Source organism: Hippocampus guttulatus, chromosome 7, assembly GCF_054856545.1.
Source record: "Hippocampus guttulatus isolate MCC_2025c chromosome 7, RoL_Hgut_1.0, whole genome shotgun sequence".
Classification (NCBI taxonomy): domain Eukaryota; kingdom Metazoa; phylum Chordata; class Actinopteri; order Syngnathiformes; family Syngnathidae; genus Hippocampus; species Hippocampus guttulatus.
The window spans coordinates 7453479-7469879 of NC_141267.1; the positions used below are offsets into that span (position 1 = coordinate 7453479).

Below are 16401 nucleotides of genomic sequence, written 5' to 3' on the forward strand. Positions count from 1 at the left end.
AACTCAAACAACAACATATACATACAATTATAAACAAATGTTGCAAAAATTTAAATAATTCAGGAGCAGGCCTGAGGATTTCGGCTCTTTGAAGTGAACGATGAGTCGTTTTTAGACGAAAAAAACGACCATGTAGAGTAAGGTGTTTTTAGCCCAAAAAAAACAACCGTGTATAGGAAGGCGTTTTTAGACGAAAAAACCCCCACCATGTATATAAGGCGTTTTTCGACGAAAAAAACGACCATGAATAGTAAGGCGTTTTAACAAAAAAAAAACGACCATGTGTAGGAAGGCGTTTTTAGCCCAAAAAAACAACCGTGTATAGGAAGGCGTTTTTAGACGAAAAAACCCCCACTATGTATATAAGGCGTTTTTCGACGAAAAAAACGACCATGAATAGTAAGGCGTTTTAACAAAAAAAAAACGACCATGTATAGTAAGGCGTTTTTAGACGAAAAAAACAACCATGTGTAGTAAGGCGTTTTTCGATGAAAAAAACGACCATGATAGTAAGGTGTTTTGAGCCGAAAAAAAACGACCATGATAGTAAGGTGTTTTGAGCCGAAAAAAAACGACCATGTATAGTAAGGCATTTTTAGCCCCAAAAAAACGACCATGTATACTAGGGCGTTTTTAGCCGAAAAAAACGACCATGTATAGTAAGGCGTTTTTAGCCGAAAAAAAAGACCATGTATAGGAAGGCGTTTTTAGCCGAAAAAAACAACCATGTATAGTAAGGCGTTTTTAGCCCAAAAAAAACGACCATGTATAGTAAGCCGTTTTTGGCCGAAAAAAACCCAACCATGTATAGTAAGGCATTTTTAGCCGAAAAAAACGACCATGTATAGCACGGCGTTCTTAGCCGAAAAAAAACACACGACCATGTATAGTAAGGCATTATTAGCCCCCAAAAAACGACCATGTACAGTAAGGCATTTTTGGCCAAAAAAAAGCGACCATGTATAGTAAGGCGTTTTTAGCCGAAAAAAAAGGACCACGTATCGTAAGGCGCTTTTAGCCGAAAAAAATGACCATGTATAGTAAGCTGTTTTTAGCCAAAAAAAAACGACCATGTATAGTAAGGCGTTTTTCAACGAAAAAAAACAACCATGTATAGCAAGGCGTTTTAACCCGAAAAAAAACGACCATGTTTAGTAAGGCGTTTTTAGCCGAAAAAAAACTACCATGTATATAGTCAGCCGTTTTTAGCCAAAAAAAAACGACCATGTATAGTAAGGCGTTTTTCAACGAAAAAAAACAACCATGTATAGCAAGGCGTTTTAACCCGAAAAAAAACGACCATGTTTAGTAAGGCGTTTTTAGCCGAAAAAAAACTACCATGTATATAGTCAGCCGTTTTTAGCCAAAAAACATGACCATTTGTAGTAAGGCGTTTTTAGCCGAAAAAAAAACGACCATGTTTATTTAGTAAGGCGTTTTAACCCGAAAAAATACGACCATGTTTAGTAAGGCGTTTTTAGCTGGAAAAAAACCGACCATGGATAGTAAGGCGTTTGAACCCCAAAAAACGACCATGTATAGTAAGGCGTTTTTCAACGAAAAAAAAAGACCATGTATAGTAAGGCGTTTTTAGCCCAAAAAAACGACCACGTATAATAAGGCATTGTTAGCCCCAAAAAAAACGACCATGTATAGTAAGGCGTTTTTAGAACAAAAAAATGACCATGTATAGTAAGGCGTTTTTAGCCCAAAAAAAAACGACCATGTATAGTAAGGCATTTTTAGCCCCCAAAAAACGACCATGTATAGTAAGGAATTTTTAGCGTCAAAAACGACCATGTATCGTAAGGCATTATAGGCCGAAAAAAAACGACCATGTATAGTAAGGTATTTTTAGCCGAAAAAAACGACCACGTATAGTGAGGCGCTTTTAGCCGAAAAAAATGACCATGTATATTAAGCCGTTTTTAGCCGAAAAAACGACCATGTATAGTAAGGCGTTTTTAGACGAAAAAAACGACCATGTATAGTAAGGCGTTTTTAGCCGAAAAAAAAGACATAGTAAGGCGTTTTTAGCCCAAAAAAACGACCACGTATAGTAAGGCATTTTTAGCCCCAAAAAAACGACCATGTATAGTAGAGCGTTTTTAGCCCAAAAAAACGACCATGTATAGTAAGGCGTTTTTAGCCCAAAAAAACGACCATGTATAGTAAGGCATTTTTAGCCCCCAAAAAACGACCATGTATCTTAAGGCATTATAGCCCGAAAAAAACCGACCATGTATAGTAAGGTATTTTTAGCCCCCAAAAAACGACCATGTATAGTAAGGCATTTATAGCACCAAAAAACGACCATCTATAGTAAGGCATTTTTGGCCTAAAAAAAACGACCATGTATAGTAAGGCATTTTTAGCCCCAAAAAAACGACCAGGTATAGTAAGGCATTTTTGGCCGAAGAAAAACCCGACCATGTATGTAAAGGCGTTTTTAGCCCAAAAAAACGACCATGTATAGTCAGGAATTTTTAGCGTCAAAAATGACCATGTGTAGGAAGGCGTTTTTAGCCGAAAAAAGTGACCATGTATAGTAAGGCGTCTTTGGCCAAAAAAAACCGACCATGTATAGTAAGGCATTTTTGGCCGAAAAAAACGACCATGTATAGGAAGGCGTTTTTAGCCGAAAAAAAACGACCATGTATAGTAAGGCGTTTTTAGCCGAAAAAAAGACCATGTATAGTCAGGCATTTTTGGCAGAAAAAAAAGACCATGTATATAGTAAGGCATTTTTGGCCAAAAAAAATGACCATGTATAGTAAGGCGTTTTTAGCAGAAAAAAAACAATCATGTATAGTAAGGAATTTTTAGCCGAAAAAAACGACCATGTATAGTAAGGCATTTTTGGCCCAAAGAACGACCACGTCTTTGGCTTTACATGGTCGTTTTTTTCGGCTAAAGACGCCTAACTATACATGGTCGTTTTTTTCGGCTAAAAACGCCTTACTATACATGGTCGTTTTTTTCGGCTAAAAACGCCTTCCTATACATGGTCGTTTTTTTCGGCCAAAAATGCCTTACTATACATGGTCGGGTTTTTTTTGGCCAAAGACGCCTTACTATACATGGTCACTTTTTTCGGCTAAAAACGCCTTCCTACACATGGTCATTTTTTTGGGCTAAAAACGCCTTATAACACATGGTCATTTTTGACGCTAAAAATTCCTGACTATACATGGTCGTTTTTTTGGGCTAAAAACGCCTTTACATACATGGTCGGGTTTTTTTTTCGGCCAAAAATGCCTTACTATACCTGGTCGTTTTTTTGGGGCTAAAAATGCCTTACTATACATGGTCGTTTTTTTTAGGCCAAAAATGCCTTACTATACATGGTCGTTTTTTGGGGGCTATAAATGCCTTACTATACATGGTCGTTTTTTTTTGGGCTAAAAACGCCTTACTATACATGGTCATTTTTTTGTTCTAAAAACGCCTTACTATACATGGTCGTTTTTTTTGGGGCTAACAATGCCTTATTATACGTGGTCATTTTTTTGGGCTAAAAACGCCTTACTATACATGGTCGTTTTTTTGGGCTAAAAACGCCTTACTATACATGGTCGTTTCTTCCGGCTAAAAACGCCTTACTATACATGGTCGTTTTTTTCGGCTAAAAACGGCTTAGTATACGTGGTCATTTTTTTCGGCTAAAAGCGCCTCACGATACGTGGTCGTTTTTTTCGGCTAAAAACACCTTACTATACGTGGTCCTTTTTTTCGGCTCAAAACGCCTTACTATACATGGTCGTTTTTTTTCAATTAAAAATGCCTTACTATTCATGGTCGGGGGGGGGGTTTCGGCTACAAACGCCTTACTATACATGGTCGTTTTTCTTTTTGTTAAAACGCCTTACTATTCATGGTCGTTTTTTTCGGCTCAAAACACCTTACTACACATGGTCGTTTTTTTCGTCTAAAAACGCCTTACTATACATGGTCGTTTTTTTGGGCTAAAACGCCTTACTACACATGGTCATTTTTGACGCTAAAAATTCCTGACTATACATGGTCGTTTTTTTGGGCTAAAAACGCCTTTACATACATGGTCGGGTTTTTTTTCGGCCAAAAATGCCTTACTATACCTGGTCGTTTTTTTGGGGCTAAAAATGCCTTACTATACATGGTCGTTTTTTTTAGGCCAAAAATGCCTTACTATACATGGTCGTTTTTTTGGGGCTATAAATGCCTTACTATACATGGTCGTTTTTTGGGGGCTAAAAATACCTTACTATACATGGTCGTTTTTTTCAGGCTATAATGCCTTAAGATACATGGTCGTTTTTTGGGGGCTAAAAATGCCTTACTATACATAGTCGTTTTTTTGGGCTAAAAACGCCTTACTATACATGGTCGTTTTTTTGGGCTAAAAACGCCTTACTATACATGGTCGTTTTTTTGGGGCTAAAAATGCCTTACTATACGTGGTCGTTTTTTTGGGCTAAAAACGCCTTACTATGTCTTTTTTTTCGGCTAAAAACGCCTTACTATACATGGTCGTTTTTTTCGGCTAAAAACGCCTTACTATACATGGTCGTTTTTTCGGCTAAAAACGGCTTAATATACATGGTCATTTTTTTCGGCTAAAAGCGCCTCACTATACGTGGTCGTTTTTTTCGGCTAAAAATACCTTACTATACATGGTCGTTTTTTTTCGGCCTATAATGCCTTACGATACATGGTCGTTTTTGACGCTAAAAATTCCTTACTATACATGGTCGTTTTTTTCGGCTAAAAACGCCTTCCTATACATGGTCGTTTTTTTCGGCCAAAAATGCCTTACTATACATGGTCGGGTTTTTTTTGGCCAAAGACGCCTTACTATACATGGTCACTTTTTTCGGCTAAAAACGCCTTCCTACACATGGTCATTTTTGACGCTAAAAATTCCTGACTATACATGGTCGTTTTTTTGGGCTAAAAACGCCTTTACATACATGGTCGGGTTTTTTTTCGGCCAAAAATGCCTTACTATACCTGGTCGTTTTTTTGGGGCTAAAAATGCCTTACTATACATGGTCGTTTTTTTTAGGCCAAAAATGCCTTACTATACATGGTCGTTTTTTTGGGGCTATAAATGCCTTACTATACATGGTCGTTTTTTGGGGGCTAAAAATACCTTACTATACATGGTCGTTTTTTTTCAGGCTATAATGCCTTAAGATACATGGTCGTTTTTTGGGGGCTAAAAATGCCTTACTATACATAGTCGTTTTTTTGGGCTAAAAACGCCTTACTATACATGGTCGTTTTTTTGGGCTAAAAACGCCTTACTATACATGGTCGTTTTTTTGGGGCTAAAAATGCCTTACTATACGTGGTCGTTTTTTTGGGCTAAAAACGCCTTACTATGTCTTTTTTTTCGGCTAAAAACGCCTTACTATACATGGTCGTTTTTTTCGGCTAAAAACGCCTTACTATACATGGTCGTTTTTTCGGCTAAAAACGGCTTAATATACATGGTCATTTTTTTCGGCTAAAAGCGCCTCACTATACGTGGTCGTTTTTTTCGGCTAAAAATACCTTACTATACATGGTCGTTTTTTTTCGGCCTATAATGCCTTACGATACATGGTCGTTTTTGACGCTAAAAATTCCTTACTATACTTGGTCGTTTTTTTCGGCTAAAAACGCCTTCCTATACATGGTCGTTTTTTTCGGCCAAAAATGCCTTACTATACATGGTCGGGTTTTTTTTGGCCAAAGACGCCTTACTATACATGGTCACTTTTTTCGGCTAAAAACGCCTTCCTACACATGGTCATTTTTGACGCTAAAAATTCCTGACTATACATGGTCGTTTTTTTGGGCTAAAAACGCCTTTACATACATGGTCGGGTTTTTTTTCGGCCAAAAATGCCTTACTATACCTGGTCGTTTTTTTGGGGCTAAAAATGCCTTACTATACATGGTCGTTTTTTTTAGGCCAAAAATGCCTTACTATACATGGTCGTTTTTTTGGGGCTATAAATGCCTTACTATACATGGTCGTTTTTTGGGGGCTAAAAATACCTTACTATACATGGTCGTTTTTTTTCAGGCTATAATGCCTTAAGATACATGGTCGTTTTTTGGGGGCTAAAAATGCCTTACTATACATGGTCGTTTTTTTGGGCTAAAAACGCCTTACTATACATGGTCGTTTTTTTGGGCTAAAAACGCCTTACTATACATGGTCGTTTTTTTGGGGCTAAAAATGCCTTACTATACATGGTCGTTTTTTGGGGGCTAAAAATACCTTACTATACATGGTCGTTTTTTTTCAGGCTATAATGCCTTAAGATACATGGTCGTTTTTTGGGGGCTAAAAATGCCTTACTATACATGGTCGTTTTTTTGGGCTAAAAACGCCTTACTATACATGGTCGTTTTTTTGGGCTAAAAACGCCTTACTATACATGGTCGTTTTTTTGGGGCTAAAAATGCCTTACTATACGTGGTCGTTTTTTTGGGCTAAAAACGCCTTACTATGTCTTTTTTTTCGGCTAAAAACGCCTTACTATACATGGTCGTTTTTTTCGGCTAAAAACGGCTTAGTGTACATGGTCATTTTTTTCGGCTACAAACGCCTTACCATACATGGTCGTTTTTTTTTTGTTAAAACGCCTTACTATTCATGGTCGTTTTTTTCGGCTCAAAACACCTTACTACAAATGGTCATTTTTTTGGTCTAAAAACGCCTTACTATACATGGTCCTTTTTTGGGGTTAAAACGCCTTACTATCCATGGTCGTTTTTTTCCGGCAAAAAGCGCCTTACTAAACATGGTCGTTTTTTTCGGCTAAAAACGCCTTCCTACACATGGTCATTTTTTTGGGCTAAAACGCCTTACTACACATGGTCATTTTTGACGCTAAAAATTCCTGACTATACATGGTCGTTTTTTTGGGCTAAAAACGCCTTTACATACATGGTCGGGTTTTTTTTCGGCCAAAAATGCCTTACTATACATGGTCGTTTTTTTGGGCTAAAAACGCCTTACTATACATGGTCGTTTTTTTGGGGCTAAAAATGCCTTACTATACGTGGTCGTTTTTTTGGGCTAAAAACGCCTTACTATGTCTTTTTTTTCGGCTAAAAACGCCTTACTATACATGGTCGTTTTTTTCGGCTAAAAACGGCTTAGTGTACATGGTCATTTTTTTCGGCTACAAACGCCTTACCATACATGGTCGTTTTTTTTTTGTTAAAACGCCTTACTATTCATGGTCGTTTTTTTCGGCTCAAAACACCTTACTACAAATGGTCATTTTTTTGGTCTAAAAACGCCTTACTATACATGGTCCTTTTTTGGGGTTAAAACGCCTTACTATCCATGGTCGTTTTTTTCCGGCAAAAAGCGCCTTACTAAACATGGTCGTTTTTTTCGGCTAAAAACGCCTTCCTACACATGGTCATTTTTTTGGGCTAAAACGCCTTACTACACATGGTCATTTTTGACGCTAAAAATTCCTGACTATACATGGTCGTTTTTTTGGGCTAAAAACGCCTTTACATACATGGTCGGGTTTTTTTTCGGCCAAAAATGCCTTACTATACCTGGTCGTTTTTTTGGGGCTAAAAATGCCTTACTATACATGGTCGTTTTTTTTAAGGCCAAAAATGCCTTACTATACATGGTCGTTTTTTTGGGGCTATAAATGCCTTACTATACATGGTCGTTTTTTGGGGGCTAAAAATACCTTACTATACATGGTCGTTTTTTTTCAGGCTATAATGCCTTAAGATACATGGTCGTTTTTTGGGGGCTAAAAATGCCTTACTATACATGGTCGTTTTTTTGGGCTAAAAATGCCTTACTATACATGGTCGTTTTTTTGGGCTAAAAACGCCTTACTATACATGGTCGTTTTTTTGGGCTAAAAACGCCTTACTATACATGGTCGTTTTTTTGGGGCTAAAAATGCCTTACTATACGTGGTCGTTTTTTTGGGCTAAAAACGCCTTACTATGTCTTTTTTTCGGCTAAAAACGCCTTACTATACATGGTCGTTTTTTTCGGCTAAAAACGCCTTACTATACATGGTCGTTTTTTCGGCTAAAAACGGCTTAATATACATGGTCATTTTTTTTCGGCTAAAAGCGCCTCACTATACGTGGTCGTTTTTTTCGGCTAAAAATACCTTACTATACATGGTCGTTTTTTTTCGGCCTATAATGCCTTACGATACATGGTCGTTTTTGACGCTAAAAATTCCTTACTATACATGGTCGTTTTTTGGGGGCTAAAAATGCCTTACTATACATGGTCGTTTTTTTTGGGCTAAAAACGCCTTACTATCAATGGTCATTTTTTTGTTCTAAAAACGCCTTACTATACATGGTCGTTTTTTTTGGGGCTAACAATGCCTTATTATACGTGGTCGTTTTTTTTGGGCTAAAAACGCCTTACTATACATGGTCTTTTTTTTCGGCTAAAAACGCCTTACTATACATGGTCGTTTTTTTCGGCTAAAGACGCCTAACTATACATGGTCGTTTTTTTTCGGCTAAAAACGCCTTACTATACATGGTCGTTTTTTTTCGGCTAAAAACGCCTTCCTATACATGGTCGTTTTTTTCGGCCAAAAATGCCTTACTATACATGGTCGGGTTTTTTTTGGCCAAAGACGCCTTACTATACATGGTCACTTTTTTCGGCTAAAAACGCCTTCCTACACATGGTCATTTTTGACGCTAAAAATTCCTGACTATACATGGTCGTTTTTTTGGGCTAAAAACGCCTTTACATACATGGTCGGGTTTTTCTTCGGCCAAAAATGCCTTACTATACCTGGTCGTTTTTTTGGGGCTAAAAATGCCTTACTATACATGGTCGTTTTTTTTAGGCCAAAAATGCCTTACTATAGATGGTCGTTTTTTGGTGCTATAAATGCCTTACTATACATGGTCGTTTTTTGGGGGCTAAAAATACCTTACTATACATGGTCGGTTTTTTTCGGGCTATAATGCCTTAAGATACATGGTCGTTTTTTGGGGGCTAAAAATGCCTTACTATACATGGTCGTTTTTTTGGGCTAAAAACGCCTTACTATACATGGGGGGGGGGGGGGTTTCGTTGAAAAACGCCTTACTATACATGGTCGTTTTTTGGGGTTCAAACGCCTTACTATCCATGGTCGTTTTTTTTCCGGCTAAAAACGCCTTACTAAACATGGTCGTATTTTTTCGGCTAAAAAAGCCTTACTATACATGGTCGTTTTTTTCGGCTAAAAACGCCAAACATGGTCATTTTTTTTCGGCTAAAAACACCTTACTACAAATGGTCATGTTTTTGGCTAAAAACACCTTACTATACATGGTCCTTTTTTGGGGTTAAAACGCCTTACTATCCATGGTCGTTTTTTTCCGGCAAAAAGCGCCTTACTAAACATGGTCGTTTTTTTCGGCTAAAAACGCCTTACTATACATGGTCGTTTTTTGGGGTTCAAACGCCTTACTATCCATGGTCGTTTTTTTTCCGGCTAAAAACGCCTTACTAAACATGGTCGTATTTTTTCGGCTAAAAAAGCCTTACTATACATGGTCGTTTTTTTCGGCTAAAAACGCCTTACTAAACATGGTCATTTTTTTTCGGCTAAAAACACCTTACTACAAATGGTCATGTTTTTGTCTAAAAACGCCTTACTATACATGGTCCTTTTTTGGGGTTAAAACACCTTACTATCCATGGTCGTTTTTTTCCGGCAAAAAGCGCCTTACTAAACATGGTCGTTTTTTTCGGCTAAAAACGCCTTTCTATACATGGTCGTATTTTTCGGGTTAAAATGCCTTACTATACATGGTCGTTTTTTTCGGCTAAAAACGGCTTACTATACATGGTCATTTTTTTTCGGCTAAAAACACCTTACTACAAATGGTCATGTTTTGGGGTAAAAACGCCTTACTATACATGGTCGGTTTTTTTCGGGTTAAAACGCCTTGCTATACATGGTTGTTTTTTTTCGTTGAAAAACACCTTACTATTCATGGTCCTTTTTTGGGGTTAAAACGCCTTACTATCCATGGTCGTTTTTTTTCGGCAAAAAGCGCCTTACTAAACATGGTCGTTTTTTTTCGGCTAAAAACGCCTTTCTATACATGGTCGTTTTTTTCGGCTAAAAACGCCTTACTATACATGGTCATTTTTTTCGGCTCAAGATGCCTTACTCTACATGGTCGTTTTTTATGGCTAAAAACGCCTTACTATACATGTTTGTTTGTTTTTCGTTGAAAAACGCCTTACTATACATGGTCGTTTTTTGGGGTTCAAACGCCTTACTATCCATGGTCGTTTTTTTCCCGGCTAAAAACGCCTGACTAAACATGGTCGTTTTTTTTCGGCTAAAAACGCCTTTCTATACATGGTCGTATTTTTCGGGTTAAAACGCCTTACTATACATGGTCGTTTTTTCCGGCTAAAAACGGCTTACTATACATGGTCATTTTATTCGGCTCAAGATGCCTTACTATACATGGTCGTTTTTTTTGGCTAAAAACGCCTTACTATACATGGGGGGGGGGGGGTTCGTTGAAAAACGCCTTACTATACATGGTCGTTTTTTGGGGTTCAAACGCCTTACTATCCATGGTCGTTTTTTTTCGGCTAAAAACAGCTTACTATACATGGTCATTTTTTTCGGCTAAAAGCGCCTTTTGATACGTGGTCCTTTTTTTCGGCTAAAAACGCCTTACTATACATGGTCGGGGTTTTTTGGCCAAAAATGCCTTACTGTACATGGTCGTTTTCTGGGGGCTAAAAATGCCTTACTATACATGGTCGTTTTTTTTTCGGCTAAGAACGCCGTGCTATACATGGTCGTTTTTTTCGGCTAAAAATGCCTTACTATATACATGGTCGGGTTTTTTTCGGCCAAAAACGCCTTACTATACACGGTCGTTTTTTTGGGGCTAAAAATGCCTTACTATACATGGTCGTTTTTTTGGGGCTAAAAACGCCTTACTATACATGGTCTTTTTTTCGGCTAAAAACGCCATAGTATACATGGTCGTTTTTTTCGGCTCAAAACACCTTACTATTCATGGTCGTTTTTTTCGGCTAAAAACGCCTTCCTATACACGGTCGTTTTTTTTGGGCTAAAAACACCTTACTCTTCATGGTCGTTTTTTTCGTCTAAAAACGACTCATCGTTCACTTCAAAGAGCCAAAATCCTCAGGCCTGCTCCTGAATTATTTAAATTTTTGCATCATTTGTTTATCATTGTATGGATATGTTGTTGTTTGTGTTATTATCATATGCAATTGAATAAGTAGACCGTTTCAGAATTCGAAATTTGGGACTCTCTCAATGCATAATGGGACTCATACTTTTCTGATCAGCGAGTCCCTGGGACTCGCTGCCGGTAAACTGTAAAATTATCACTGCAGAGATTACCGCTTTTTCTGCACTCACTGATTGACTTCTATGCAAAGTCATTTCTCAACTTGTCTTCCGTGCCATGTCATGCCTGTTGGGTGTTGATTTACTTCACATTAAGAAACTACTGCACTAAAACATTCATTCATAAATGTATATCATATGCTTTTTTGTTTTTCTCAGTATAAATAACACGTACCCTGACTGTTCTACTCTTTGAATAAAAACACTTCATTCAAGCGTTAGGGAGTGCAAGGGGTTATGATGGAGGGGTGTTGCAAATCATGAAGACCTGCCAAGTGGTATGATAGCATTTTTTTATACATGTCCTCGGCTAGGCCTCAGCTTCAAAATCAGTCCTTGGTCCCTGGCCTTGGAGGCAAGTCCTTGGCCTTGGCCTTGCCTCGGAAATTTTTCCAAGTCCTTGGCCTTGGCCTCGGAGTCAAGTTCTTGGCCTTGGCCTCGGGTTGCCGGTCCTTGGACACAACACTGACAAACATTCTAGTGCGACCGCACAAACGTGACGACTGTGCAAAAATAACTAAATAAAAGACACCACTGTTACAGAAAGGCTTTACACGCAATTTAAACTGCCGATCGCGAACGCAACAAACCGTGATTGAAACTAACTGTGATGCCGCTCTTTATACGGTGCGCTGTTACCTGTCAGTGGCAGACCCGCCCCTCTTAAAGCGCCAGATTTAAACCATCAATATGGGTTTCCTTGGATGGAATTTATTAGATTCGTTCGTGATTTTTGCGGTCCTTATACAAGTGTTTCGAGGCTCTAATCCCTCATTGTGTCCGAGGACCGGCAATCCGAGGCCAAGGCCAAGGACCAAGGACTTGACTCCGAGGCCAAGGCCGAGGACCAAGGACCGCCCCTCGGTCCTCGAGGCCAAGGACCGGCTCGAGGAACACATCTCTGCCAAATACAAAGAATTCATTTTTTGTGAACTGATAAAAGCACCACAGGACAACGATGTCTGTCCAGTTTTATTTCAGCAAAGCTAGAAAAAAAAAATCCATCTGATTTTATGTACAAGACGGGTGGTGGGAGGGGCTTCAGGTGTTGTAGATCAGTCTCAGCAGAAGCATAACATGGTCTTATGACTGAAACAGACACAACGGGTAGCGAGATAACAGACCACATTGTTTGAGATCCTATCACATATACTTGTATCTATCTTTATTCGGTATTGTAATGGACAACATAAGAAACAACAAGATGCAATATGGACTGGGACTGCATGCTAAAAACAACCGCTTTTAACTTGTAGCATGGAACTACTTAAATCACCAAAACAAAGGTGATGCGAGAACAGGATCCAAATTGTGACTACCAGTCGTAAGGCCTCTAAGGCTAACAATCCAAAAATGCAACGGGGGAAGGTGGGAATACAAAAAAAAATAAAAATTGAGAAGAGGCAAGGCCAGATGACTTCTATCCTGCACTGTGGCTGCGCTCTTTAATTTGACATTTCTTTCTTCCATTGTACCTAAATAAAGTTATTCAACAAATGCATGTTAAATTAAATTATGGAATGGACATTTATTTACACAAAATTGCTGTCTTTTTCTTTCCCACTTTCATTCTGCTCAAAACAGAAAATCTAACATTAGGATGAACAACCCTTTGCACTGAGATGGTAGGTGCAAGATGCACATGTCAAGATTAAAAAAAAAAAAACAACAAAAACAAAAAAAACCAACAAACAGCCAAGGCTAAAGATTATGGAGCGATACACTGCAAATCCATACACAAGCGTGGTGCTTCTACTTTGTGCCGTCCTTCACAGTGCGTTCTTGGTTGTGTGGAGAAACGTCACCATTACAGGGTGGGCAGTGGAATCGAGTTGGGGAAGGGGGGCACTTTGGCAGGCGGGAAGCGCGTTGCCGTACTTATAAACATGAATATACAACCAAACGCCAGAAGTCAAATGGAGACACTTTCAAGAGTTGACTTGTCAAGTCACTTGCTGACTTTCAACGAATCGGTTACCTCACATGTACGATACGCACACAGCTCAGCATGCATACAAACATACATAACACGGTACACGTATCCTCACGTAACAAGCGGCACATACAACCCGGCCCAATGGAGGCTCTTTTCAGTTCTCAAAAGAGTGGTTACAAATCTGCTCTAAGTCTGGACTTTCTTTCCTTCTTCAGTGAAGCCCTCAATGAAGAACTCCACTTCGGAGCGCCACAGCCCCTCGCCACGCAACAGAGTGGCAACAAGCTGTCACCCGTTGTTTTCGATTTGTTTGGATTGCAATATGCCCAGCACACACAGACACACGCACGCGCGCACGCACACTTAGGAGTCTTCATTCATTTCTTGGCTGTCTGTTCTGGCGATCTTTCTTGGGGGCGCCGGGCTATCGCCATCCCCTTGCTCCTGTTCTCGTTTCTTTGCTGCATTCTGGGCATCAAAATGGATCGTTAACAATCACGCTGCGACGCATCAACTCAAGGAAACCATCGTGGCCGTCTAAACGCGCTCACCTCTTTGTCCCACTGATGATGGAGGTAGCGCAGGAGGATGTTGGTTTTCTCGGTGACAATAACTGAGGCAAAAACACAATCACTAATGTGTCCCCCCCTCTCTCTCTCTATCTCTCTCTCTCACACTCACTCACTCACTCACTCACACTCACTCACACACACACACACACACACACACACACACACACACACACACACACACACACACACACACACACACACACACACACACACACACACACACACACACACACACACACACACACACACACACACACACACACACACGACAGGATGTCCGACAATGCAACATCATCACACAGTTACAGTTAGGAAAGTTGTTTTATAGTTGATGCAAGCAGAGCGGCTGACGAATTAAGAGAACATTTGACCCCAGCTAGTTGAAGTATAACCCCCGCGACCCTAGTGAGGATCAAGCGGTTTGGAAAATGAATGAATGAATAGTTCAAGTAGCTTAGATTAGGTGCAAAAATGAAACTGTTCAATTATGTGAAGGTCATAGAATGATGGTAAAGTCAGAGCCAAAGGAGTTCAGCTCCCAAGCGCCTAAATTCCACTTCCGGGATGTCTTCATTTTTCAACCACCGTCGAACAACTAGGGCTGAACAATTTGTGTTTGCCATTTATTATCTGATTATTTTTTCAAGGTCCTCTTCCTATGCATTTTAAAGAAACACAATAAATTAATGTGCATTGCAAAAAAGAAAAAAACTATAGCAATATGTCTTACACATAAGTATTTTGGTCTTACAGTTTAGGCATAGCTAAAATAATTTCAAGTCACTCAAGTCAAGTCAAAATCTTGCTCAGACCTCCAAGGAAGCGCATTAACGGGGAAGTCAATCCCAACATTTTCTTGACAAAAATATGTTCTTCCCTCCTTGCCGCCATCTTTCTGCTACAGATACCCTCTGATCACAAATTTGCTGGATCAACGACTATAGCCTGTGTAACAAATGCTTGCACTTACTTCGTCACTTGAGGGAAAACTAGAAGTCGTTTGTGATGGCATTTTGCGTGCAAGTCTGCTGAAGAAACTGGTGGTGGGCTTGCAAAGGGTGGTCTCTCTGAGGCACTGTAGTGCACGTGCTTCTAAATGCACGCTTTCCGAAGCTAGGGTGTTGCATTCTATTAGTTCACCACTAGATAGCAAGTGCATTTTACACAGTGTAACATTAATATATTGCTGGGATATTGGATTGGGACTCGAAATTGGGGAACTTGGACTTGGGTGCAAAAGAAAAATGTAATGGTCTCCCCATTACATTTACATAAATAATTAAAGTATATATAAAAAAGAAAGCTGACTGACCCAATGAAATGAAGCAGAACACACACAAATTGTAGCCTTTGTAATTTGACAATTGCATTTTACTTTGTTGCCATGTCGATTTGAATTTAATTGTTCAGCCCGAGTAAACTCTGACGTAATGCGAGTGTGCTTAATGTAGTAAAACACCATACAAATGAAAGCCCAGTCCACATAATGCAAAGATAAGGTTTTTGGTTTCGCGCTTTTAGGTTTAATTCTTGATATAAGACATTGGTACTCACTCTGTTCTGAAGGGTATTCTCGTGTTGGAAGATAGACAGAGGGCCTCCGATTCTGCAGATGACGGTAAAAAAATGTTTTTATTTCATTTAGCAGTAACGTTTTGGTTGCTGAATCGAGAAGAGAAACAGTACCAATGTACAGTGTACTTACAGATGCTTTACAAACAGAGTCCGCATGAAACCTGCTGAAGTTGCTTTTATTGTAGACGGGAAGCCCTTTTAGGAAATCTGCCTGTGGGTAGAAGCAAAATCAGATGACTTTCCCCCCCCCCAAAATCATTTTTAAAGTGATCCTGGACACTTTGCGAGATATATTTTATCACCGAGTCATGCCATCGAAAGCACACGTCGATCTCTGACCCGGCCAAGAACATCAACTGAAACAAATCATTTCTACTTCCCACTTCAGCAGCAGAGTGCTTGATGATGCTGGCGGGTTGACCTCAGTGATGTGAAAAATGACGTGAATTAATTGGTAGCGGCATCAAGTTGAATAGCGGCTAGTGGTTGGTTAACGTGAGCCTTGCGCTAATGACGGCGGCACTGCATTGGTATGTAGTATTAGATACCTTCTCCATGACAGTGGTCGAACTCAAATCCAACGTCGACGCCGACCGTTGAGTTTGTTGCAGACACCGCCGTCCACGTCGTGATAGCGGGCAACGTGTTTACGACTGTGCAACCGATAGCCGTGCTAGCTAAGGGAATGGGGCACCGCACGGCTTGACTATCGAGTGGCACTGACCACACAAACACAAAACTCGCACTCAAATCGCTATTGTCATTCTATATTTAATTTCACGTAAAACGGTATCGCTCCGAAAAACACTCCGCTTTGACATTTTATAAATTAGCAAAGCTGGTAATTCGGGAGCTACGATGCTAACTTGACGGCATCACTACTACTTATGAACGCGCCCCGGAAACGCTCCTGCTCCCTTAAAGG

At 39.6% G+C, this 16401-nt stretch overlaps 1 protein-coding gene across 1 annotated transcript; it reads right to left on the reverse strand.

Moving 5' to 3' along the window:
* Positions 1-12352: 12352 nt before the first annotated feature.
* dda1 (DET1 and DDB1 associated 1) lies at positions 12353-16379 on the reverse strand. The gene is made up of 5 exons (XM_086116424.1): positions 16025-16379; positions 15607-15687; positions 15456-15507; positions 13881-13942; positions 12353-13797 (listed from the first exon to the last, which is right to left on the reverse strand). The coding sequence occupies exons 1-5, from the start codon at positions 16031-16033 to the stop codon at positions 13693-13695; spliced, it is 309 nt and encodes a 102-aa protein (XP_085972550.1). The 5' UTR covers positions 16034-16379; the 3' UTR covers positions 12353-13692.
* Positions 16380-16401: the final 22 nt, after the last annotated feature.